Source organism: Astatotilapia calliptera, chromosome 13 (assembly GCF_900246225.1).
Source record: "Astatotilapia calliptera chromosome 13, fAstCal1.2, whole genome shotgun sequence".
NCBI lineage: Eukaryota > Metazoa > Chordata > Actinopteri > Cichliformes > Cichlidae > Astatotilapia > Astatotilapia calliptera.
Genome location: NC_039314.1, coordinates 20,732,616 through 20,758,742, shown reverse-complemented (window position 1 = coordinate 20,758,742; position 26,127 = coordinate 20,732,616). Strand labels below are relative to the sequence as shown.

General features: G+C 42.1%; 1 protein-coding gene and 1 long non-coding RNA gene across 2 annotated transcripts in view; one reads left to right on the top strand and one right to left on the bottom strand.

The window, feature by feature from the left end:
• LOC113034925 (uncharacterized) overlaps positions 1-26,127 on the bottom strand; it is a 75,461-nt gene that overhangs the window by 18,793 nt on the left and 30,541 nt on the right. The gene's annotated exons all lie outside the window — the stretch shown is intronic.
• The window catches only part of sdccag8 (SHH signaling and ciliogenesis regulator sdccag8), a 51,957-nt gene continuing 33,469 nt past the window's right edge, over positions 7,640-26,127 (top strand). Inside the window, exons 1-13 of the mRNA XM_026190099.1 lie at positions 7,640-7,971; positions 8,939-9,100; positions 10,158-10,243; positions 10,694-10,792; positions 10,891-11,016; positions 11,458-11,550; positions 11,798-11,862; positions 12,569-12,769; positions 12,915-13,053; positions 13,379-13,531; positions 13,903-14,037; positions 14,946-15,062; positions 15,730-15,872. Coding sequence (XP_026045884.1) covers positions 7,905-7,971; positions 8,939-9,100; positions 10,158-10,243; positions 10,694-10,792; positions 10,891-11,016; positions 11,458-11,550; positions 11,798-11,862; positions 12,569-12,769; positions 12,915-13,053; positions 13,379-13,531; positions 13,903-14,037; positions 14,946-15,062; positions 15,730-15,872 — 1,586 coding nt within the window. The 5' untranslated portion in view covers positions 7,640-7,904. The remainder of the gene's footprint in view (positions 7,972-8,938; positions 9,101-10,157; positions 10,244-10,693; positions 10,793-10,890; positions 11,017-11,457; positions 11,551-11,797; positions 11,863-12,568; positions 12,770-12,914; positions 13,054-13,378; positions 13,532-13,902; positions 14,038-14,945; positions 15,063-15,729; positions 15,873-26,127) is intronic.

Sequence of the window (26,127 nt, the reverse complement as noted above, 5' to 3'; positions counted from 1 at the left end):
CATCCAAATGATGTCAGACTTGGCATCATACTTAGTCAAGTCCCCAGCAACACACTCACCAAGCTTGAACTGGGTTGGATAAACAGTTGTCAAAATAGGCAAAGAAAAAAGAAAAGAGACATAATTCTCGAATTATTATTAGTAACATTACAAATGGGTTTGTTCGGCATTTTTTTCTATTATTTTCTTGTGGCTGGTTAGGAGGGGGCAGGAGAATACAGTATATGAAACACTATAATGTGTTCTAGCCTGCATGCACTTGCATATGGAGTCTGCTTGTGTTCTCAGATGCTCAACCTTCTTCTTATTGCTTCTCTTTACTAAGCTGGATATTGCTTAACGCTGTTTCTGCAGACAAGCACTTGCACTCTGTTGGCAACAAATCCATCTCCAGTGTAGGAAGTATAGTGGGTGCTGCAAAAACATCAGATAAATGACTACTGAGGCCTGGTTTAGATGTGGCAGACTGCACCATTTTCCCATATGCTTAACTGGGTTAGATTTTTTTCTTCTTCTTTCCGCCTTTGATGTTCTCCTTTCTTTTGTCAGTTATGCAGATTTCCATAAAAGAAGCACAAACAATAAGGTTTTTTCCTTCTGTGCTTTTTTTTTTCTTTTTTGGTCACTATATTCTTGTTTCCAGGTTATTGTAAGGCTTTTGTGCTAAAAAAAAGAAAAGAAAAGAAAAAAGGGAACCCCCACCCTCACAAAAGAAAACGCAGTTTACTCAGGAGGAGTGGGTCACACGGTGGGAGGGGGGAATTTGGAGTAAGGGGAGATATGGCAGTTACAGGTGGGGAATTGGCAATACTTATATATGGTAGGGCTGAGGTGACATTTAACAAACGTGGGACTGCAAGGTTTGTGCGTGGGGAGATTGGTAGGCTGATGCGGTTTCCTGGAAATACCCCAACATGCAAACGCTCTTGTAAAACCGTTCTGACAAGCAGGCAAGAAGTGTTTCACTTGAGGTTTCTCATGAGTGTGGTGCAGCAGACCTTTCTATTCATACGCAGTATGAATAAATATAGTGAAGCAAATTTAGTTGCAGATTACAAATAGCCTATTTTTATTGCCAGACTTCATTGAATAGCTTATCCTGACAGAGAGATGACTTAGGCAAAAAGTATATTAACAAGTTTGCAATTAGGAAAATGTATGCAAGTGCATACACAAATACATAAATTAATCAAATGTTACATACCAGACCCAGTAAATTCTTAAAATTCTTATTTAGATAAGGACTAACACATGACTAAATGCTATACAGCTCCAGTCTGCTAGGCTTGATTAACCTGTCAAGTTGGCCTTGTTAGGTGAGGCTGTGTGCAGTCAGGAATAGGACCCAAGGTGCAGACTCCGGAGACAGACGTGAACTCAAAAAGGCTTTAATGCTGAACGCAACATGACATAACTAGAAAGACTCAAGATAAACTTACACCGGTGGACAGGCAAACCACACAGCAAAATAAACGGTAGATCACGACACGGACACAAAGAAACACTGGGCTTAAATACACAGAGGGAGCAATCAGGGAATGGGTAACAGAAGGGAAACACAGCTGGGGCAAATCAGGCCTAACGAGACAAGAGGAAGCAAAACCAGACACATTAACATCAGACATGGACTTTCAAAGTAAAACAGGAAACACATAACACAGACTGAACAAAGACACAGACTCATATGCAGGCACTACAAAGGGAACAGAGATGTGGGAACAAGGCAGACACAAACACTGACTGAACACGGGGATATAGGAACTTAGGATACACAGACGCGAACTAGACAAGGGGATGCAGGTGATAGGGGAGACATAAGCCATAAGACGGAACTCAAAGAAACCAAAAACTAGAAAGTATAAATAATAACATAAACTCAAACACCCTGGGTCAACGACCCAGGCATCCTAACAGGCCTGGGGCAAAAATGTGCTGTTGTGTACCTTTTAATGCTGCAGCAACAACATCGTCTTCAGTTTAATTAAATTTAGTTTTATTTAAGGCATTACATTTATTAATTTAGGGCTGCATGGTGGTTAGCAGTGTTGCTTCATAGCAAGAACGTCCTGAGTTTGACTCCACCATTTGGCCGAGGCCCTGCTGTGTCAGTCTGGCGACTTGTCCAGGGTGGACCCTGCCTCTCGCCCTAAGGTAGCTGGGACCAGTAAGACGAGCAGACCAGGGATATGGCTCTTCAGAACCAGAGGCATCTCCACTCAGTGGTCAGCAGACTGCAAACACAATCTCCGAGAGCCCTTCTCATAATATCAGGGGACTTCAATCATGCCTCTTTGGACTCCACACTGCCCACCTTCACCCAGTATGTGACCTGCTCAACCAGAGACAATAAAACACTGGACTTACTGTATGCCAATGCTGAAGAGGCATACAGTTCATCACCTCTCCCTCCACTGGGCAAATCTGACCACAACCTGGTGCACCTTGTCCCTGTGTATGAGCCCTTAGTGCGCAGGGTGCCACCAGCCACCCGCACAGTGCAGAGATGGTCAGAGGAGAGCGAGGAGGCTCTTAAGGACTGTTTTGAGTCGACTGTGTGGGAGGTGATCTGTGACGACCATGGAGAGGACATCGACAGCCTTACTACATGCATTACTGACTATATTAATTTCTGTGTGGATAACACCGTACCTACCAGGACTGTACGGTGTTTCTCCAACAACAAACCTTGGATTACCCCAGAAATTAAAGCTGTCCTCAAGCAGAAGAGGAGGGCCTTCAAATCCAAAGACAAAGAGGAGTTGAAAAGGGTGCAGAGAGAGTTGAGGGGACTGATAAGGAATGGGAAGGACAGCTACAGGCAGAAGATGGAGAACCAGCTTCAGCAAAACAACGTTGGTGAAGTCTGGAGAGGCCTCAGAACCATCTCAGGCCACAAACAGCAGAACTCTCTGCCTGGGAGGGATGTGAGGTGGGCAAATGAACTGAATCATTTCTTCAACAGATTTGATTCAACCATGAGACAGTCTACAACATCGGCTGCAGACTCACCCACCCCCACTGCTGCTGTTCCACCTCTGACACCTCAGACACTTCACACCTCCTCTATTCACCCTGCTCACTCCCCCCCACCCCCAACTGCAGCATCCAATACACACTCAACACAAGGCTCCAGCCTGTCTCTCTCAACCACCCAGGTTAGGGGGGAACTGAGGAGGATTAATGGCAAGAAGGCAGCGGGCCCAGATGGCATCAGCTCGAGGGTCGTCAGGTCCTGCGCGGACCAACTGTGTGGGGTGATGGAGCACCTCTTCAACCTGAGCCTGAGGTTGGGAAGAGTCCCACAGCTCTGGAAGACCTCCTGTGTTGTACCAGTGCCAAAGACTTCACGCCCCAAGGACCTCAACAGCTACAGGCCGGTGGCTCTGACATCCCACCTGATGAAGACCCTGGAGCGGTTGGTCCTGGCTCAGCTTCGGCGCCTAACAAGCTCATCACTGGACCCACTTCAGTTTGCCTACCAGCCTGGCATTGGCGCGGATGATGCCGTCATTCACCTCCTACATCGTTCCCTCGCTCACCTGGAGACCGCTGGAAGCACTGTGAGAATCATGTTCTTTGATTTCTCCAGTGCCTTCAACACTATTCTTCCCTCGGTTCTGAAGGACAAGCTGGAGAACTCTGGAGTGGACCATCACCTCACTACCTGGATTTTGGACTACCTCACCGACCGACCACAGTATGTGAGGACTCAGGGCTGTGTGTCGGACAGGGTCGTCTGCAGTACGGGGGCCCCACAGGGAACGGTTCTGGCTCCGTTCCTCTTCACCATCTACACTGCAGACTTCTCCCACAATTCCACCCAGTGCTTCCTGCAGAAGTTCTCTGATGACTCTGCAATAGTCGGCCTCATCACTGATGGGGACGACAAGGAGTACAGAGGACTGACTCAAGACTTTGTGGACTGGTGCCAGCTGAACTACCTCCAGATCAACGCCAGTAAAACCAAGGAGCTGGTGGTAGACTTCCGCAGGCACAAGCATTCTCCACTGCAATCACTGAACATCCAGGGTATGGACATTGAGGCTGTGGACAGCTACAGGTACCTTGGTGTTCATCTGAACAACAGACTGGACTGGACTCATAACTCAGACGCCCTCTACAGGAAAGGGCAGTGCAGGCTGTACCTGCTGCGGAGACTCAGGTCGTTTGGGGTGGAGGGCCCACTCCTGAAGACCTTCTATGACTCTGTGGTGGCTTCTGCTATCTTTTATGGTGTGGTCTGCTGGGGCGGCAGCATCTCTGCTGGGGACAGGAAGAGACTGAACAGGGTGATCCGAAGGGCCAGCTCTGTTCTAGGATGCCCTCTGGACCCAGTGGAGGTGGTGAGTGACAGGAGAATGGCGGCTAAGCTGTCATCCCTGTTGGACAACATCTCCCACCCCATGCAGCAGACTGTGACAGCACTGAGCAGCTCCTTCAGTGGGAGACTGCGGCACCCACGGTGTGGGACGGAGAGATTTCGCAGGTCTTTCCTCCCCACTGCTGTCAGACTCCACAACAAAGACTTTAACTGAACAAACACACACATCCACACATGTGCAATAACACTAAGTGCAATAATCTTTTCTGGCATCGTTGTATTTTTACTCAGTTGTATATAGCATTCGTATTCTATTTTTATCTTATTGTATATTTTTATTCTATTTTATTCTACTGTATATAGTATATTATTTTATTCTATTCTGTACAGCTGTGTACTGTATTTATTCTTATTGTATTCTAATTTTTGCGTCATAACTTTTGCACTGTCCACTTCCTGCTGTGACAAAACAAATTTCCCACGTGTGGGACTAATAAAGGTTATCTTATCTTATCTTATCTTATCTTATCTTAAAGAGGTGTGAATTTATGTCATTCCGAATAACTGGTCACTGGTTATGTGTCTAAAACCCGCAGTGCTAAAATAGACAAGCATTCAAATTTGTACTTTTTTAATCTATCCACCGGTGGATAGATTAATCTATAAGAAAGCACCATTTTTTTATAAGGTAATCATACCTGTAGAACGAAATGATCCTAATCAGCCAAGTAACTTGTAACTACAACTATCCAATATAGATAGTGGAACGAAATGGTTACAGTAGCACTCTGTGCAGTAGTGAAAAAGGTGAGTCATTACCAGAACTTCCTTAAAAAGGCAGTGAAAGAGGAGCTTTGGTGCACTTGGAAGTTTGGTGACCTTCTAGTTGTAGCCTCTTTATCAAGCCGTTACAAACTCTCAAATATGTAACTACAAGGATTATACAAGAAAAGTTTTCATCTTGACGTTTGTGGTATTTCGCAAGACTGCAAAACGCCCTGATTTACACAGGAAAAAAACAGCTGCCCAAACTCTGTGTTTAAGCTGTCATCAATAAAATAAGAATGAAAATGTCAAACCAAGATCGCTGCACAATGTCTGTTCATGAATGAATCTGACTCACTGCCTCTTCTTTTGAAAAGTGACATGTCGCAAAACTCAAAAGTACAGCTGAAGCTCATTCGACAGGAAGTTATCTGCTGTTGTGCAATAGGAAGAGGGTGTATCCATGGTTACCTTTGTCTGACCCTTTTGTAACAGCAGCAAACAAAACACGCCCATTCACCCTAACAGTATCACATAAACACCCACCAACTGAGGTTTTTTTTTTTTTTGGCCCATTTAAAACTCTCAAGTACTGTAACATTCCTGGAAACTGAGGCGGGATTCAGATTCGGGTTATAGAGTGAGGTGAAATACTCAGAACACAGTTTGTTTGACTGATTATCAATGCCATTCTCAGGCTCTTCACATAAACCATTAAAATTATTATTTAAGTAGTATATAAAGTACAATTTGTACATGCCACATGAAGTATGATCTAACCCTGTTTATTTGGCATTCATAAGCTGAAAAAAAAAGCCACAGATAAGGGAACACTTAAAGTGTTTGCTCATTCATTTGTTAACTATGTATGGTATTTAACCCTGGAGAAACCATGGGGTCAAATTTGACCCCATGGTTTCCCTAGTAAACCAATGGGGTCGGATCTGACCCCATGGGTTCTCCAGGGTTAAAAGTAAATTAATAAGTTACCAATAAAATATCACAGGTGTAAAATTCACAGTATATACAGAGAGGTGTCAGTATCAGAATTGTCCTTCATATAAATGTGCTTTGTCCTAACCAGCCTGATTAATGGTAGCTTAAAATAAATGTTTCTAACTGAAAGCTAGATTTGCTCATTCAGATTTCCTCTGTGCTTTCAGCCACATCTCATGACTGTCATTCGTGAACAGACTTAAACATGTTACTGTAAATATTCAAGTAAGTTTTGATTACCAGTAAAAATATAAAACAAACACATACATGTGCTGTATTTACATTTCCTGTTATTAAAATGCTTAATGTGATATAGCTGTGTTACATTTCACCCCCAATTACCTCATACATGACAAATGCAGTAAAGGATATCTAAAAATGATCTCATTTTGGTTTACAGCTATATTAGAGTCCTTCATAAGCTACTTATTTTCATATAGGAAGTAAAAGTGTTACAGATGTACATCTGTGAAATTTCCACAGTTTCATAACCCAAAGTCCTGTGTTATAAAAGTAATTCTGAGTAATCCAACAGGCGGTCTCACAGTTATTAATCTTTCTAATCTAGGATCTCTAATCCTATCATTGTGTGTAAGTATGTGTATGCTTGTAGGAGTGCTCAACAGTGCGTCACTGGACTGTCTAGATGCCAATGATAAAAGAAGTGAAACCGATGGGCTACAGATCACAGCAAAACACCATGCAGCAGGTCATTAACCTTGCCGTTTCAGGTCTCTTAACTTTCCCTAAGGTGATTTTAGCTGAACAAAATAAACTGCATTTAACTATTTTGGTTGTTTATATTTTCATCTACATCATAGTCTCCACTGCAGCAGTAATTTCCCCCACAGAGATGATTAAACGTTTTATTTTATGACATCTAACAAGGGAGTTGTCTTAACATCACAACATATACTTAGTCACGTTTATATTTCTTTCTAAAAGAGCAATAAGGGATTTTTGCACTGATAGACAGCTCTAAAATGTTTGCATAACTGAGGCAGTTGTCGTTCAGGAGACAGAGTCGGTCGTCTGTCAACTGGAATATCATATGTGTAAACTGGTTTGAGTCTCAGCCTCCAGTCTACATATTCAGTATCCTGGGCAAGATAGTGAACCCTAAGTTACCCCTAGTGCATCCACTAAATTGCGAGTGTGCCAATGTTGTGTTAAAAGTCCTTAGGTGTAGAAAAAAAGGAACTTATATGAATATGTGTGTGAATGAGGCTTCTAGTAAGAAAGTGCTATAAAGATACCAAACCATTTAAAACAAAACTCCCTATAATTACTGAGAAAATACATGAATGGACAATAAGAAATAAAGGTATACTACTTTAAAATATGGAGTATTTGGTGTTTATAAATACCAAGGAAGGTAGTTTAACATTAAGTGTTGCCTACTGGCGTCGATTAAAACATTTCTGTAATCTCACAACTGGGTTTAGGGAATTAAAAAAACAAAAAACAAAAAACGTTTCGTCTTTAAGCGCTCGCATTTGTATCATGACTACAAAAAACAACTACAATTCCCATCAGCTACGTGTGTTTACGGAAGCCTGACCCGTAAGCTAATGGTTGCCTCGTTTTGTTTTTAGGGTACAACCTGATGTGATTTCTCGCAGGGGCGGTGACGTAAAATCTAAAATTCACTACTTAAAGGGAACTGTTCTCGGGCGATACTGGTTAATGAACTAAGCACAGCTCCATTGGGATTTGACGACCGTTACGTCGTGCTCGATGTGATGGTTGTTGCTTTGATTGTTGTACGTAGCCTAGCATGTTTCCTTAGTTAACAGTGCGATTTAACGACGATTAAACATCCATGAAACCGACAGACTCGGATGAAGATGAAGCAGAGCACCCAAGCTCCATGCAGAAGGAGCTGAGGCGTATGTTAATGTTTTGTCGTGCTACGTTTGCTAACCTGTTTGAATGGGCAGCTCAAGAGAGCGTCGTTGGATGGTTAGTTAGCACATAGTAAGATGAAACCGACTTGGTGTATTAAATTTATGCCGCCAGAGCCCAATAGAGCATTATCTCTATAGGTATGTTACCGAAAAGAACTATTATTGGTGGAAAAGTACAGGTGACAGGCACATGACTGCCACCTGTTGCTGCTGGGGCAGCAGATGAGGACACTTCACAGAACATAAGTGTCAATGCAATCTTAAACCAAAAGAAAACACAAGCTGACAATAAAATGAAGCTTCAGATTCTGAATCCAGGCGCTCAAAGTGCAGCTAAAAAGGAGACATGATCTCATGTGAAGCGGACCAGGGAAACTGCCCTTTCTGCCAGTGTACAGAAGTTTAACTACATATTTAATCCCCGAGATTTGTTAGCATGACTCTTTGGGCTGAAAGTCAAAGAACTAAATGTGTAAAATTGCAGAAATCTAAATTTTAATTACTTTGGTGTAGTATGAATGACCATGGAGGAGGTCTTTATCAGTATGAAAACTTGTGAAAATACAATTAAAAGTCCAAGATTTCTGTTCTCCTTCTCCTTTCCAAAGCCATTTAGTGGGCCAGTTTGAAGCCTTTGCTGGGCCGATTCTGGACCCCGGGCCTTATGATTGGCACCACTGCTCTAAAGCTTTCATTTTAGGATGCATTGCCTGCCCTAAGCAAAATAAAAGCTTTGCATTATTTGGCTTCTGATTGGCTAAAATAAATAGGTGAAATTGAGATTGTACAGCTTAGTTTTTGTGCAAGTGCCACCTGCTTACCTTCGTGAACACAACACTGGTGGTGTATTTGTTTGCTGTATAGACATGACTTCTTTGGTTGTCTGTGCATTTCATCAAATAAATGATATACTATGTTACACTGGCATCTATGTGTATGCTGAATTCAGAGCGGGCCAACCAAAGCATCCAGCATCTGAGCAGTGCTCCGCTGCAGCTGGACCCTGATGGAGATGAGGTGGAGGAGGTCAGAGGTGGTGATGAAGACCATTATACAACCATGGCTGAAGAGGACAAGGCTGCATGGAACCAAAAGTCACAGAGTGAAGCAGGTGACTGATTGAATACATAGAAAGTTGATTCTGTTCACTTGTAAACTGACCTTACACCAACCAAGTAACTTTTTCTGCTGACTGCAGGCTTTCTCAACCTTATAAACAGTAGAGTTGCATAATGACAGAAATTGGTGCAACTGACTAACAATGTGCAATGAGCTCAGTCCCGTGATTGTTAATATGCCAACTGTCATGACCACTGATCAGTGAGGAGTGGCTAAAGCATTGCAAGATTGTGAAAGATGTACTCTTAGGCCTCCTCCAGTGTTAAAAAATGGTCACCTCTCTTTTTACTTCCTACCAGCCTGGGATGCAAACTTCCTCAACATTGAAAGATTGGGCAGTACCCTGTAGGTATAATTACATGCAGTCTTGGCTTGACAAACTGAATATTCTGTGTTGTCCCGTCTGCCAGTGGTTGTTTGGGTTCTCTGATAATGTATAATTTACTGCAGTCGTCTTGGCAGCTGCATGTACTGTATTACTGTGTCTGTTCTGGGGCACCCGATCATTGAGGTGGACCACTTTTTGATGGATCATCTTTTGGTGTTTCAAACCACAGAGACATGGTGTTTTGAAAAAAGAAAAATGCATCTCAGCTGTTCTGATACTCCCGAAACATAAGAGATCAGATTGTTTCCTTAGGCAGCAGTTGTCCTTCTTCTCTCCTGGATCGCTCCTAGCATTCTTCCCATCTTTGACTAACCAACCTGTGATAACCACATTTTAATAAGGAGCTCTTTGATATGACGTTCTTTTGCTTCCCTAGCTGCTGTGTATGTGGGGATGGTGTTTGCTCTAAAAAGAACCACAATGGTGCTAAATTATGCACTTGTACTGCTTATAAGGCTGGGAAACGTGCAGTCAGCTGAGACCGAAGAAGTTACTTGGATGAGTGATGAAATGTTTCTGATTAGTTGTAAGTCGGTTATGTGATAAAACTCAGCCCTTACAGTGGGGTATCGTGAGATTTCCCCTCTCAGTCTTTTTACACAAAGTTTAAATAAAGTGTTTATGTGTTTGTGTACATACTTATTTCTTATGTCTTTTGTAGTTAATCAGCTGAAGAGCCTTCTGCTGAAGCAGGGCAGAGAAATTCCCACACCTGTCTCCCCTTCCAAGAAACAGTCTCCATCCAAGGTAGAATGAGCAGTTGTGCATGGTTTAACATTTAAATGCGTTAGATCTGACGAAGGCCTGTTACAGAACTGATACTCAGATTAGGAGCAATTCTCCATACTTGAATGTACCATGGTTTTATAGTTCACTAAAATGAAAGAAAAAACTAAAAGTAGGTGTGAAAACTAAGTGAAATAAACTAAAAATAAACAGGAAAGGCCCTCAGTTTTAGTTTTTGTCATTCTAGCAAGCATCAGGAAGCCTTGTAAATTTGTTAAAATTTGTCACAGACTCACTTTCTAATAATAAAAAAGTAAAATTAAAAAAAATGCTAAAAGTGAAATGTGCAAAGCCGCTTTGAAAACAAATGAAAGCTAAACTGAAATAAAATGGAATTAAAACTGACTTCACTTGCGGCTCTTCTGTGCTTTGGCTTTTATTTTTTACTCTTCTTTCCCTTTTGCATGGCAGGAGGGGATGTCCAGTTTACCTGCCTTTCAGGATTTGGTTCCTGTATTTCACAAGTCAGAATACATCCAACATCTGGAAGCTGAGGTTAAATTCTGTAAGGTCTGTGTGCACAAATGTACGTGTGTGGGCGCGTCCTTCATTCCCAGTGTGCTAATGTGAACGGATGTTAATCGGCTTCTCTGTTTGTGTGACTTCAGGAGGAGCTGCAGGGAATGAAACAGCGGATCAGAGTAGTGGTGGTGGAAAATGAGAAGTTACGTTCAGAACTGAAAGCCGAAGCTGTGGATGAATCCCTAAAAGATTACACGATCCGAAACTCCACGGTAATTTGTGCGTGTGTGAAAATCATTGGTTTGATTTTTGTGTGTGTGAAAATGGTAATGCATGTAACAATGAAGGCACCTATAGTACAAACATAATAATGAGAGGAATAAAAAAGACTGAGGTTACCTTATGGCTCAGTCACACTTAAATAAAAATAGGACGGTCATTTCTTTGCAGCTTTGACACTCCAGCTTTGACAACAGCGACTGAGGCTTGAGGCTTGCATTAATCGTAGTCATGCTATGGTCTCCAAACGCTGTTTTCTTATTATATTGTGACTGTTGCATTAGTCATTTTTCTCTGGACACTTTCAGTAGAGAGACACTAGAATATAAAGTTAACGTAGCAAAGTTTTTATAGTTCAACAGGCTGAATTTAAGCATCATAAAAGCATCTTTCAAATTAAAGATTTGGTCACCCGTTCCAATTTTTTTCCTCAGATGAATGAAGTCATCGACAACAGCCACGTAGCCTCCATTCGAGACCACAGTGTGCTACAGAAAGAAGAACACAACACATGGAAAAATGAGCTGGTAGGAAAGATGAGTCTCTACTGGTTGCCGTTCGGTTCTCTTTTACCTCAGTGTTCATCAGATTTTATGCGTCACAATAATGCACAATGGTCCCAGATTGTATTTTAAGATTGGTCTTTTTGCTAATTTCCTCCAATAAAACTTTAACAGTAGAAACATGAATTCTGTTTTTTAGTACATTTTTAAAGGAAGCTGTTGCAATAAATTAAATTTCATCCAGTTAGATTCAGATGTTTGTGCTCATCAGGAAAAACTGAAGGTGATCTACCAGGCCCAGATGGAAAGCTTGGAGGCCCAGGTCATCTCTCTCAGGTTAGTTCTTTGCGGCATCAAACGAGCAGAAACTCATCTGGGTCATTCCTTGAAGAAAAGGTCAGTTCCTCCCACTGACGCCCTCAGAGTCTGCAGATTGTTTTTTGTTTAGTCACTTTAGTATTTTAATGATACCCTGGAAAAAATGTTTATTTTGTACTAAATATTTTCCAAGTTAAAAGTGCAGAGGAGTTGGTTAAAAACAAAATGCTCATTTTTTCAAGTTATTGTCTTCTTGGTTTTTTTTGAGCTCAACATAAAATGTTCAGGGCTGAGAAAGACATTTATGCTCTATTTAAAACTGCAACCAGATCAAGTGGACACCCACTCAGTGTCACAGTGCAAAACACAAAACGTTTTTGTTCAGCATGAGTTTTTCAATAACCAACTTTGAGCATCAACATATAGTTTCAATAACCAAACTATTATTTGCTGTCAATGACGCGGTGTCACAGAAACATTCTGACCTGAATTTTTTTTTATCTGTCTTCTGGTAATTCACTGGAGAAAAATGTAAAAAGTCCATTTCTTGTAGGCTGGTCAAAATAAGTCATAGCTTACCTACATTTTTATACCAAGCCCATCTCTGATCCCCTCCGTTTCAAAACCTTAGTCATTTTTAACCCTAGCAAATGTACCTTATGTCTGTAAAAATCAGTTATCTTTAATTCTTTTTAGAACACTTTTCCTTCTCTGATATTTTCAGAAAGGATCTGTCAGTCAGTCAGAAGGAGTGCGAGGAGGTGAAGCTTCGCCTGAGACACAGGGAGAAGCAGGCCGCAGATGCACTGAAGGCTGATGGAGCTCCTCGTGTGGCAGGATTGTGCCTGAAGTGTGCACAGCACGAAGCTGTGTTGGCTGGGACTCACACAAACCTGCATGTCCAGGCTATTGACAGGCTCACAAAGTCAGTGGTAACAAATGCTTCCTGCAGAATCAATCAGACGTTAGCAGCAGCATACTGACTGCGTAAACCATAGCATTAGTTTAGACTTAGTTAAGTGTACCATCCAGATTCTGCTTTTAATTCCTTTTTGTCTGATTTTTCTCAGAGAGCGTGATGAGTTACTGGTGGCTCTGCGTGCTGTGAGGACCAGTCAGCAAGAGACACAACAGAGGGAGTGGTCAGCCTGTCTCCAGGTCAAACAGGCTGTGGAGATGGCGGAGGAAGCAAACCTGCAGAAAGCTAGGGTCAGAGAAACATCCTCACACACAACTTTCCAGCTGACCGCCATCTTTGCTTAATACAGTTAATATTTAGAATGCATTGCATTTGTTAATGCTCAGATTTACCTATTTATAAGCTACACACACTGTATACATATACAGTACAAGCTTATGGGAATACCACTATCATATACGTCCACTAGAGGGTGCTCAAACATTGCCTTGAAATTAAGGACATATTCAGCTTTCATATGTTCTTCAACCTCGGTGTTGACTCACAACATCATTTTTTGTTTTCTTTACAGCTGGTTATTACTCTGTTAACCCTTCTGTTTTTGTACACATGCAGGTGGAGGTGCAGTGCGAGCAGTTGTCCAGGGAGCTGGCTCGACAGAGAGAACAGCTCGACCGAGACGCACACGGTTTGCAGCAGAGACTGGCTGAGGCCAGAGAGGAGGGCCGAGCAGAGGCCCGCAAACAAAAAGAGGAGCTGACGAATATAGTTAGTCTTACTTTTCATGTACATGATTATTAGTCGCAGAATTGGGAAATTCACAGAAGAAGTGGATTACAGAAGAATGAGTCTGTTCATTTGCCTGTAAAATACTGTAAATAACTATATTAACAGACAAATTTAAAAAAATACTCTTTTAATGAAACATTAAGTAGTAAAAAGTAGGAAATTGAATCATTGCTGTTTGCTTTTGCAGTAGCTATTGTATATTTCTTGTACTTAGAGTTTATGTCTGTTATGTTTTGTACGGTAATGATACCCTAAAAAAAATGTTTGTATTTGCAGGACATTTTACTTGAATTCTGAGTGACGCTGCAGTGAAATGGCCACTGAAATGGTGTACTGTGTTTGTCTGTCAGGTGTCTGGCCTTTCCCAGCGTGTCGCTGAGTTGGAAGGACAGCTAGACAGAGCTCTCAGAGACAAGAGTTCACTGACCAGTCAGCTGGAGGACACTCTCCGCACACTTACCAGCCAGGAACAAGAAAACACAAAGGTATCGGATGCTGTTTGCGCAAGAAAACTTTGTGTCAGTATGTCTTCTTATTTCTTATTGATGGCATGATGAGCATTTCAAATAAGCATGAGCCAGCGTTTGTCTTTAGAAGTGTGGGATTGAAAAAGCAAAAAGCTCTTTTGTTGTTGTTTAAAAAAGTAGAACTATTAATTTTAAGGACCCACATGCTTCACTATCTGCTTGCATTTAATTTCTAAATCCACTGGATGGCAGCAAAAGATAATCTATTCCAACTTTATATTCAGTTTTTGAACACGTAAATGCAAGAGCATATTTTTCTTTCATTAATATTTGTATTTATTTTGAACAATTCAAGAACACAAACAAAAACAAAAATAAACCAAGTGAATCGAAAGAAAAAGCGAACAGCAATCTGCTCCTCTCAATCGACACATGGCAACCCACAGGCTGAAAAAGACTTCAGAAAAAGACAAACAAAGTGTGTGGGTTCACACAAAATTCAACCCTCATATCATTTTACAAATCTTAAAAAAATAAAACTTAGTTTACAACAAACAGCCAGATTCAAATCTTTCTAATAATTCAAAGAGATTCTCAAAACTTTTCAAATGCGTCTTATTTGTGTTTGTTTCTTAATCCTTCTAGGGGAGGATTGGAGATTAAACATCACAGTGCTTTTATATTTTTGGTGAAAGACTGAATTAGTAGGTGCTTTTAGGGATGATGAAATGTGAAACTAGTCAAATACACGAGTGTAAAAACATTGAGCCTGGGAACGAGACAGTCTGATGATTTAGATGGGTGATTTTCAAAGTAAGGACATGATAGGATAATAAAAAGAAAATCAATAAATGATGAAGCATTGAATGTGACATACTTGTTAATTAAAAGACCGCCTTTGTTTAATGAGGACTATTCATCTATAGGTATGTGTGGATCTGAGATATCAGCTCAGCCAGGCCGCGCTGAAGAAACAGGAGGCTGAACGAGAGCTCAGAGAGCTCAACGCCAAGACCAGCAGACGGATGGAAAAGGCAGCACAGGTATGTGCCGATGTATTGATTAGTTAGGATTTATTTGATATTTGTTTAAGTCGGCTACAGACCCAGTATTTTGTAGAGTTGATTGTTTCATAAATAGTCTTTATTTTTCTTTTTTTGAGGGTCTGCAATGAAGCATAGCAAGCAAAATGAGTATTAAAACTCAAATTTTCCAAATTATTCTCAAGTTATTTGCACAAGCATCAATTATCCAAACTGTTAAAGGAACAGTTCACACCAAAATCAAATTTGCATACTTTTCCTTCAGCCTTTAGTGATATTAAGTGATAGAGATTGTTTTTTTATGTCTTTTAAGTGTATTTCGTGTGCTTTGAGCACCACAAGGCAAATGCCATAAAGAAGTCAGACATTGCTACACACCTCAAAAACTGGACAAGACGCACCAAAACAATCTATATGACTAAATGGCATTAAAGGTTCTGATTGATTTTGGGGTGAACTGTCCCTTTAAATTTAAATAATGAATGCAGGATATTCTGTGTTTCCATTTTGAGGTTCAGAAGATCAAACCTGACGTCCTTTTTTTGTCCTGCTCAGTTTTTACATGTTATTGTAACCAGGCTTTAATGTTTTGTTCATCTGAGGGCACAGGGTGGGTTGTTGTGAAAGATTTCCTCACCTCCTCTCTTCTTCCATCTCTGCGGGACAGGAAGTGGAAAGGCTGAGCTCAGAGCTGGTTGGCTGTCGGCAGCATCTGGAGGCGGTCCAAAAGGATGGGAGCCAATGGCAGGCCGAAGCCCTGAGCCTAGCAGAACAGCTGGCAAATGCCCAGCGCCAACTGCACCTCACCAGGTAGTACCTAATCCTATTATACATGCCACCACACTCACACACACACAGTGCTCCCCTCTGTCCAGCTCCTGCCCAGCTCAGCCCAGTCCAGTCCAGTTCAGATCAGCACACCAACTGTACCGCACCAGGTAACAGCTAATCCTATTATACAAACCACACACACATAAACACACATGCGCGCCGCTGTGCCATGGTCCCGATACCAACTGGACCTCACTAGGTCACCTCTAATCCTGTTAAGCATGCCACAACATAATGCAACACAACACACACACACACACTGCCCACTCTGTGCCACCAGGCCAGTGCCCAACCCAGCAACAGCTCCAACAGAGCCAAAATGGCGCCTGAGCCTTTCTTCTGTCCCTGGCGCACACACACACACACACACAACAGTGCGGCTGATGGTCACTGGACAGCCTGGCCTCAGTGCCACCTGCCAGTGCCCTGCACCCGTCCTCACAACGGGCACTACCGGCACCCCTCCATTATCTTTCTATCTATTTTTGCACCATTCTGTCCTGCTTTTTCCAGCATCTCTATATCAAGACCTCTGATATTCTTTATGATTTCATCCCACCTATTTGGGCATAGATTCATATTTACTTCCACCTGCTCTTTTGTCCTTATCTGGCCTTTCTGTCTCCTCTTTAATTGAAACTAATCTCCCCTGTAACGTTATCCTATCGCCGTCCTCCCTTTGACGTTATTCTTTCTTTCCTTTCTTACTACGGTCTTGTCTTTTTCTTCCCTCTGTCCCTCCTCTGGCTGCTTTTTCCTTCCACACCATTCACCGCCAAGGCCACGCCAGCCAATGCCAGCCGCTCAGGGCACTCTCTCACCCCCGCTGCCCAAAGCCGAGGTGTTTGAGATGGGCACAGATGTGGTGGCGGTGTCCCGTGGTGCTGGAGGCTGCGGGATGCAAGTTTGTGCAATCTAAGTGTGTATATGTGTGTCTGGTTTAAGTGTGTGTGTCCACTGCTGCTTCTGGCTCTGATCTGTGTTTAAGTGTGTTTGTCTGTCAGCTGGCCAGCATTTACACACTGGTTTCATGACTGGCTGCTGTGTGTTTTTTGTTTTTTTTAAAAAGATGATGTAATGAGCGTGTGTGCGTGCGTGCACACGTGTGTGCATTTTGCAGCCAGCTGTGGAGAATGACATGCATATTAATGTGGCTACATGATGACTTTGACCTGTACTAGAGGAGCTACTGGACGAAACCATTTTACTGCCATGTGTGCGCCTGTATGTGCATGAGAGAGTTTATAGTTTTATCTGTCCTCAGTTGCATACTAGATGTTTGACAGCTGTTGACTTGGCTAAGCATGTAGCCATTCAGATTCAATTTTGGTCATTAGCAGTGAAAACCACTTCTGATAGAGATTTAATATGGCTGCTTCTTTTTTTTAGATGAGAAGAAGTCTTAAGTCTTTGCACACAGTAACACCTTTAGTCACATTTAAAGGCAAAAGAGTATAAGAGTATAAAAATGATTAATACCCATAACCGCCCCTGGTTTTAAGCTTGGATGGTTCCATAATAGTGCGGTGGTTTGCACATTTTTCTGACAGCTGAAAGATTCCTGGTTTGACGCTGAAAGGAGACACAATGAAACCTGTGGAGCTACCTGCTATGACGACTCTCCCGTGAATAAGGCAGCAGCTGAAAGTTGCTTTTTATAGCAGCTGGCTGACAGTTGATTTCCACTTCTGCTGTAAATCTTTGTTGATTCTACAATGTAACCAATGCAAGTGGCCTTCTGCAATGTGTTTATTATCTTGTGGTTGTGGCTCAGTGTTTTAAATGCAGTGCTACCCAAAAATCCTGGGAGATTTTCCCCCTTTTTTGTACATTCCCACTCCCAATAGTTTGGCAGTCTCCCCTCAAGAATTTGACCACATCTGTAAGTACTAATATTAAGGCTATGATTGTAATTTCTCATGTTTAGATGATAATTCTTATTCTTTCTCTGATTCATTCAGAAACTGCAGTGAAAAATAGCTAGAAACACACACAGGAGGAACACACCTAATAGGCCAATCACAATAGCTGCAGGCTGGGTCGATGTGACGTCTAGTTATAGTTCCACGGAGGTGCATGTCAGGTTAAGGCGTAGTTTAAATGGTAGTTTTTCAGATGTTTCTGCAGTTACAGTTTCCTAACACAGAGGTATCAATCCACCACGAGTTGTTGTGCTGTTACAGTAAATGTTGAACACCGTTTGACTGTACAGACTAAAGGTTTGTCCGTCTGAGATGCACTTTAAAGCAGTTTCAACTCATTACTTTTGATATTTGGTTAATCATTACTCTGAGCTCTGAAGGAAAAAGTCTGCCGAGGACACAGAAAGCTGTCCAGCAGGCCTGTTTCCAAAAAGCAGTTTTCTTAGAAGTGTGCAAAGTCTTAACATCCATACATGGATATGGGATCTCTGTTGATTTAACTGCTTTAGAGAATGGTATATTTCACTCACATCTTAAAGATTCATCAAATTTGTGATGGTAAAAACCAAGTCTTAGCGGTGCAATGGCTCTGCACAAAAATGTATCCATGCAAAGATGGTAGCATACATGCATCGTACACACCTGTTGAAGTTTGGTCAAAGCCTTTGTCCCTCCTCAGCACTGCATTATGTTTGTTTTTTTCTCCCCCCCCCCCCCCCCCCCTTTTTACTTGTCATGTCCTCATCGCTTTTTTCTTTTGCCATTTCGAAATGAAACAAATAAACCTCAAGCGATTGTGTCTCTCTGCTCTTTCACTAGCTCTGTGTCATTCTCTTTCTGTCCATCTGTGGGCCTTCAGGGGTTATGCAGAGCTACATGTATTTCATTCATAGTCATGCCCTCTGCTGTTGTTCGCTACAGAGCCATCCAAGAGTCTTTGTAGCTTTACTGGGCTGTATTTTTGTTGGTGTGTGTGTGTGTTGTTGGAGAGTAAGAGGAGAGGGTGAGATTCACGGTAGCAAGGCTGGAAGGCATTTATATGGCCAGCCTTCGAAGGCAGCTCTTTGATTTTTCTCTTTGCAACTTGCTCGCTCCTCTCTTTCATTCGGTCCACCTCTCGTGGCGCAAATGATCACAGCTCGCCTTCAAACAGGGGGGACATGAAGCGCAGACAGCTTCTGTTTGATTTCTGATAGCCCTACCTTCCTTCCTGATAAACACATACATATAATATGGACACACACACTCACACACATATTTGTTTGTACAACGGCATCTTTGCAAACGTGCACGCCGATATTCACATCAGTCTAACCCACATGCCTGTACACAAAGACGCAAACACACGCGCTCACACACAGATGCAAGCACGCATCCGGGGGTCCCATGGCGGCTGGTGCGCTGCGCTGTGCTCCAGGATTGGATCATCAGCCAGCTGTGAGTTGGACAGCCCAGGATCTGTCCTAATCCCCGCCACTCTGTTCACATCGCCTCACATGCGCACACACACTCTCCAGTCCCGGCCCCAACCCAGCAGAGGGCTTTACTAAGTTTGTTTTGTTTGTTTGCTCCCGCCTTTCTTCACTTTCTTTCTTTTCTTCTTTCCATGTCTCCATCCGGCCTCATCTCTCCCCGTGTTGTGATCACACATCCCAAAGGCCATAGTGAAAACTGCCCAGCATAACTTCTCTTTCAACACATGCCAGATAGGACTGAGATGTGTGTTTGCATGCGTTAGTGTATCCATGGTTAGTTGAGACCTGTGGGCCTGCATTGTGTTTGAGCCGAGATGAATGTCTGAGGCTCCAGATCTTCCACCGGTTTTGTTATCCCCATGAAATCAAGCATCCATGTTCATTAGGGTGCTTGCTTAGAGATGTAGATGGACCTGGAGCTTCAAACTGCTTCTGTGAATAAGTTTACTTGCGCTCAGTTTTTCCACCTAAAACTTCTGTGTGGAGTCTTCAGCCAGGAAATATCTGAACATGCTGGTCCATATAATCTGTGCCTGTATGTGACAAACACCTGAAGAACGAGTCTTCAGTTGAAATTGTCCTGGCAGCAAATTTGCCGAGGAGGCTGAATAAACCTCTTATGAGAAAATCTGCAGTGATGATTATCTGTGAATATCTGGTTAAAAATCCTATCAGCAAATGTTCATCTTTATGCATTTGGGGTCACAGTTTCCAAAGGTTGATACTGGATAATGCAGAGCGGGCTGTGAGATGGGGAAGGTCTTTTGGGTTTGGATCAGCGTGTCCTGATCTGTTCTTTGGCAGTTGTGCTAAGTGCACCCACTGCAGCAGTATTGCATGCTAACAGTCCTATTTGAAAGAGTCAAATGTTTATGACCCAGGAGGCCACAGTTTGCCTTCCATTAGGACCTTTGTGCTTGGCGCTATGTCTTGTCTTCTCTTCAGTGTGTGAATGTCTGTGTGAATGGGTGGATGACTGGATATGTAAAGCGCTTTGGGGTCTTTAGGGACTAGTAAAGCGCTATATAAATACAGGCCATTTACCATTTTTACCATTCTCTTAAACTTGCTCCTTCATTTGCTTGTGAGGTTTAGGCCCTTAAAAAGTATTAGATTAGGATTAGCTAGAAATATTGGTTTGGGTTAAAACATCCCTCTTCAAAATGATGATAAAATGACGCTTATCCCACAAGTCAAGGGATAAGCATGCAGGTGGAATTGAGAGCTAAGTTTTGTACAGTTAGGTCCATATATATTGGGACACAGTTTAGTTTGGTTTTATTTGTTTGATAAAACATATTACAATTATAGTTATATAATGTACATGGATATAATGTGTAGACTCTAAGCTTTCATTTGAGGGTGTCCACATTCAAATTGGATGGAGGGTTTAGGAGTTTCAGCCTCTTAACCTGTGCCACCTTCGTTTTAAAGAGAACAAAAGTAATAGGACAATTGACTCTGTTGTTTCATGGGCACGTGTGGGCAATTCGTTGATTATGTCATTTTAAATTGAGCAGATAAAAAGCCTGGAGTTGATTTCAAGTGTGGTGCTTGCATGTGGAAGAGTTTGCTGTGAACAGACAACGTGCGGTCAAAGAAGCTTCCCATGCAGGTGAACAAGCCATTCTTAAACTGGGAAAACAGGAAAAAAAACACATCAGAGAAATTCCTACAATATTAGGAGTGGCAGAATCTACAGTTTGGTACAGCGGTCCCCAACCCACGGGCCTTGGACCGGTACCAGTCCGTGAGTCGTTTGGTACCGGGCCGCGAGAGTTGAGGCGAAGATGTGAAATGTATGGTTTTCAGGGTTTTTATCGGTTTTCAGTGTTATTTTGTTATCGTTTTTATCATTAACTCGGTGTCCCTGTCCCGTGGCGCAAAAAAGGTTGGGGACCGCTGGTTTAGTACATCCTGAGAAAGAAAGAAAGCACTGGTGAAAACAAAAAGACCTGGGCGTCCATGGATGACAACAGTGGTGGATGATCGCAGAATCATTTCTATGGTGAAGAGAACAACCAAGAACAACCAGCCAAGTGAACAACACTCTCCAGGAAGTAGGCGTATTAAAGTCTACCATAAAGAGAAGACTGCATGAAAGTAAATACAGAGGATTCACTGCAAGGTGCAAGCCACTCATAAGTCTTCGTAATAAAAAAGCTAGATTGGAAAAACATCTAATATAACTGAACACAGTTTTCAGATCAACCTCTACCAGAATAATGACAAGAAAAAACTATGGAGAAGGTGTGGAACAGCTCATGATCGAAAGCATACCACATCATCTGTAACACATGGCGGAGGCAGTGCAATGGGTTTGGTGTGCATGGCTGCCAGTGGCACTGGGACACTAGTGTTTATTGATGCTGTGACACAGCACAGAAGCAGCTGAGTGAATTCGGAGGTGTTCAGAGACATACTGTCTGCTCAAATCCAGGTAAATGCAGTCAAATTGGTTGGATGACGTTTCATAATACAGATAGATGATGACCCAAAACATACAGCCAAAGCAATCCAGGAGTTTATTAAGGCAAGTAAGTGGATTATTCTTGAATGGCCAAGTCAGTCACCTGGGGCCTGTTCTTCGTACCGCGCTAAGTGAGTTAGCTGGATTAGATTGTTGACGATTTCGCGTGATCCTGGATCGTTCGGTTCCCCGAAGCCCATCCGGGACTTGCTGTCATAGCAACAGAGCCGTAAGCGTAAACCTGCTGGGGAGCAGGTTTACTTTATGTAAACAGGATTAGATCGCGGCCACGCAGGTATGTTCGCGTCATTCATACGAAAGCAACAGCGATATTCCACCACTGTTTCACCATAAATAAATAACATCAATGTAACTAAAGATAATGCAGCACTTGATCCTTTTATTGATGTCACACAGATACATACAGGTCATTCCCTAAAAAAGGGAAATGTACTATTAACATTCTATTACATGTATGTGATTATTACAGATGTAATTCATATTTCAGAGTAGTAATTGTAAATTACTTCGTGTAATCAAGATGAGAGACCACGGCTATAAAAGCGAAGGTGGATTTGGGAAGTCTGTCGCAGCCATGTCCTGTCCGTTTACGCGAGCCACCCATTGCGGAAGGTGCAAGATTGATAAGGAGAGTCCTCAGAATCCAGCGTATATTGCGGGACAGACAGGATCCTTTAGCTCAGCGCGACAGTGTGCTCATAGAGAGATATCGATTTTCCCGTGAGGGTATTATTCACTTAACCAACTTGTTGACGAGGGGGTGCAGGACCACCACCTGTCTTTTTTTTTGCTCTGCCCTTTTCTTGGTTGCTGTTATGAACAAACAAACAGAGTATTCCAGGGTCTCTTTCCAAGAGACGACAAGCAATATAAGTGATAAATATTACCATTCTGTAGAATATTCTTATATTTCACTTTTACTTGTTCCCATGTTCTAGTGGGTCCTGTTGTGGCTCTAATGTGAAAGGGGATATAATATAACATATTATAATATAATATAATGTAATATAATATTGGATAATATGGTGTGATATGATAAATCTACCCTACCGCCTACTGGTGTTGGCCAGAGGGGCCGATGGCGCAATATGGCAGCCTGGCTTCTGTCAGTCTGCCCCAGGGCAGCTGTGGCTACAACCGTAGCTGCCTCCACCAGTGTGTGAATGTGAGAGTGAATGAATAGTGGCATTGTAAAGCGCTTTGGGTGCCTTGAAAAGCGCTATATAAATCCACTCCATTATTATTGTTATTATTGAATTACTTACGAGTTTGATTTGTCAGCAACTTTCTGCCAGCCCTCTCTCCTTGCTTTTGCAGCCTTTGCAGTGTTCCCTTGCGTTTTAATTCAACTCTGAAACTCCTGAAATCCCTCACTCAAGAGTTCTTGCTTGGCTGCCGAAAAATACCGAGCGTGCTCCTTCGACATTTTCGCCGACCAATCAAAGGGTTGCCGATCAATGTTTCTACTATCGATGCGTAGCCCCTGTTGGGCCACCCAGTGATCTCACATTACTTCATCCAGCTATAGTAATCGTCAACAACAGGTGTGTTCGGGGAACCGGAATAGCGAGCTCAGAGTTAGCGCGATGATTTGGTCTTGGATGTTTCATTTGATCTTGGATGTAGTAAGCGACGTACGAAGCACAGGGCCCTGGTCTTAACCCAACTGAGCATGCATTTCATTTGCTGAAGACTAAACTTAGGCCCACAAACAAACAGCAACTGAAAGCTGCTGCAGTAAAGGTCTTTGTGTTCAACCCACTGAATCAAAGCTGAAAGTCAACTGCATCTGAGTTGTTTCATTTAAAAAAATTTGTGGTAATGTACAGAACCAAAATTAGGAAAAAGGTTGTCTCTGTTCTGATTAGAGATGGACCGATCCGATATTACGTATCGGTATCGGTCCGATACTGACCTAAATTACTGGATTGGATATCGGAGAGAAATAAAAAATTTAATCCGATCCATTAAATATCACAAAAGCAGCTCACAAAACTTGCGACATGGCATAACTCGGCTCTTAACTGTAGCACGTCGGAGCAGTATGCGTCACACGATAGAGCGGCTGTGGCGTGTGTTGTGGAAGTTTTCCATTAAATAAAGCCTGCAGACGAGCAGTGAGCGGTAGCTAACATTCTTTAATCCAAACACACAAAGAACAGAAAACCAAGTTGGTGGAGAGCCTGCATGACCACGGGGAGACAGTCAGCAGAGTCTCCCTGAGCCTAGCATGGCTCTCAGTTAAATATCAAAAGGCAGTGCACAGCTGTTTCACACATTAAGGTTCACACTCCCTTGCTACCTCCCAGAGTTCTGGAAGAGACAAAAGACTCTTCTTGTGGAGTGGTCTGCTTCCCCCAACTTCCTTACTACTCCTCCACCATTTGTCTTAATGAATGAGTGTGGAATATGTTTAAATCCAGTGGCACCAAGGCATTGTACAATAAAATAATGTGATTAATACATAAATAAAACAAATTCCTATAACATTGCAAGACCTGTCAGCTGTCTGGTTGAGCATTTGGAGCCTTGCTACCAAACCGGCATTTTATCTCCGAGGAAGTTATCCCAGAGAGAAGTAAAGCAAGTGTGTAAGTTCATCTCTGAATGTTTGTAAAGCATTCCAGCTTTATGCTTAACACCCGATATATGGAGCGACTGCCTCTTCTCTCCCCCTCCCTCTCCTGCTGCTACTTAAATCATGAAACTGATTAATGATCAGCTGATCGGCTTTTCTGTCGCGAGTCCATCTCTCTTGTTTGTTTATCGCCCACTTCGCGCCAGAAAGAGGAAACCAGCGGCTGAACAACAGCTTGATAATCTGTTGTTAGAATTTATTTAATATTACTTTCTACACCAGAATCCTTTTCTACGCAGCTGACGGCTGGTAACTGTGCAGGGGCGGATCTAGCAAAGTTTAGCCAGGGGGGCCATAGGGCATGAACAGGGAAAAGGGGGCACAAAGACATACTTTTCTTTCTTATTCTCATTTAAAATATCTAGCTTTTAATAAACAATTATCTGCATCTTACACCCAAAGTTTTAATCTGATGTAAAATGCATAGAAGTTCATTACTGTATATAGTAACTATTAAGTCTAATACACCCTAGTAAGCTAGTTTTGCTGGGAGTTTGCAACCTTATTAGTTAGGTTGCTTACTCTTTAAAATACCAGAATAGGGAGGATGGAGTAGGTTTACGTTTATTAGATTGATCAGTATTGCTGAACTATGAAATATTTTGGGTGCACTGTATTTTTTTGCATACAAGTATAACAGAATAGCTTTAGTGTTAGTTTGTTTTTAAACTTGAGTATGAACTTATACAAAATGCAGCAAGATATTACAAAAACAGTTTTATTGATTAAAAAACACACTATATCAGATTCATATCGGTATCGGCCGATATCCAAATTTATGATATCGGTATCGGACATAAAAAAAGTGGTATCGTGCCATCTCTAGTCCAGATATTTATGAACCTAACTATGTAAGCCATGAGGCTGAAGCTTCTGTTGGCACTTTACACAAAGCCTTAGGTTTGGAAATAATCTTATTAAGAGGCCTTGGAAAAACACTTCCATTAGTGGGGGCTATACAGAGGTGCATATTCACTGATGTATTCAGAGCATATCCAACAGCGAGGTGAAGACACCATTGTTGATCTGCCATGTATTCTTGCTTTAACCAACAAATAGTTGCAGTAAATAGAAAAGATTTGGTAGACTTTGTACTGCATGAACTAACATCTTTCCTGCCTTTTGGCATCACTTTATATTTTCACAAATAGAAAGAAAAGTGAAAGGGCTGATTAATATTTTCTGATTGTGTAGTTGTTTATTGAAGTCTTTCTTGTGTTTCTTGTAGCTATGTTATGCATGCCATCACTGCATTGCTTTCTGCAGAAAACTTATATATATTTGGTACTAGACCAGGTCTGGTTAGGGCATAAGAGATGATGTATTAGAGATGCAAAAATGTGAGACATTTAAGGCACTTGTGAAATGATGGAATGCACCAAATTGGTAGTGTGGGAAATACAAAAGCAACCATATAGGCCAGGCAAGGAGAGAAGCATACATTGTGTATTTTAAGGCCACAGTCTCCTTTCTGTGACCCTGAAATCAGAAGATGGGTGCAAAGAGACACAGAGCGAGAGGGTTAGGCAGACAAAACTCTGGACCAACCGCTGTTACTCTTATACATGAAGTTCCCCAAACTCTATTAAACACGTCACGCTGCTGCGTTCCCTCTGTACCTCTACGTCGTTCTATTTTTTTCTCCCCTCTGTTGTACATCGTGATAGCAAGGTCTGGAAAGGCGGTGAACAGAACTGTGTGTGTGTGT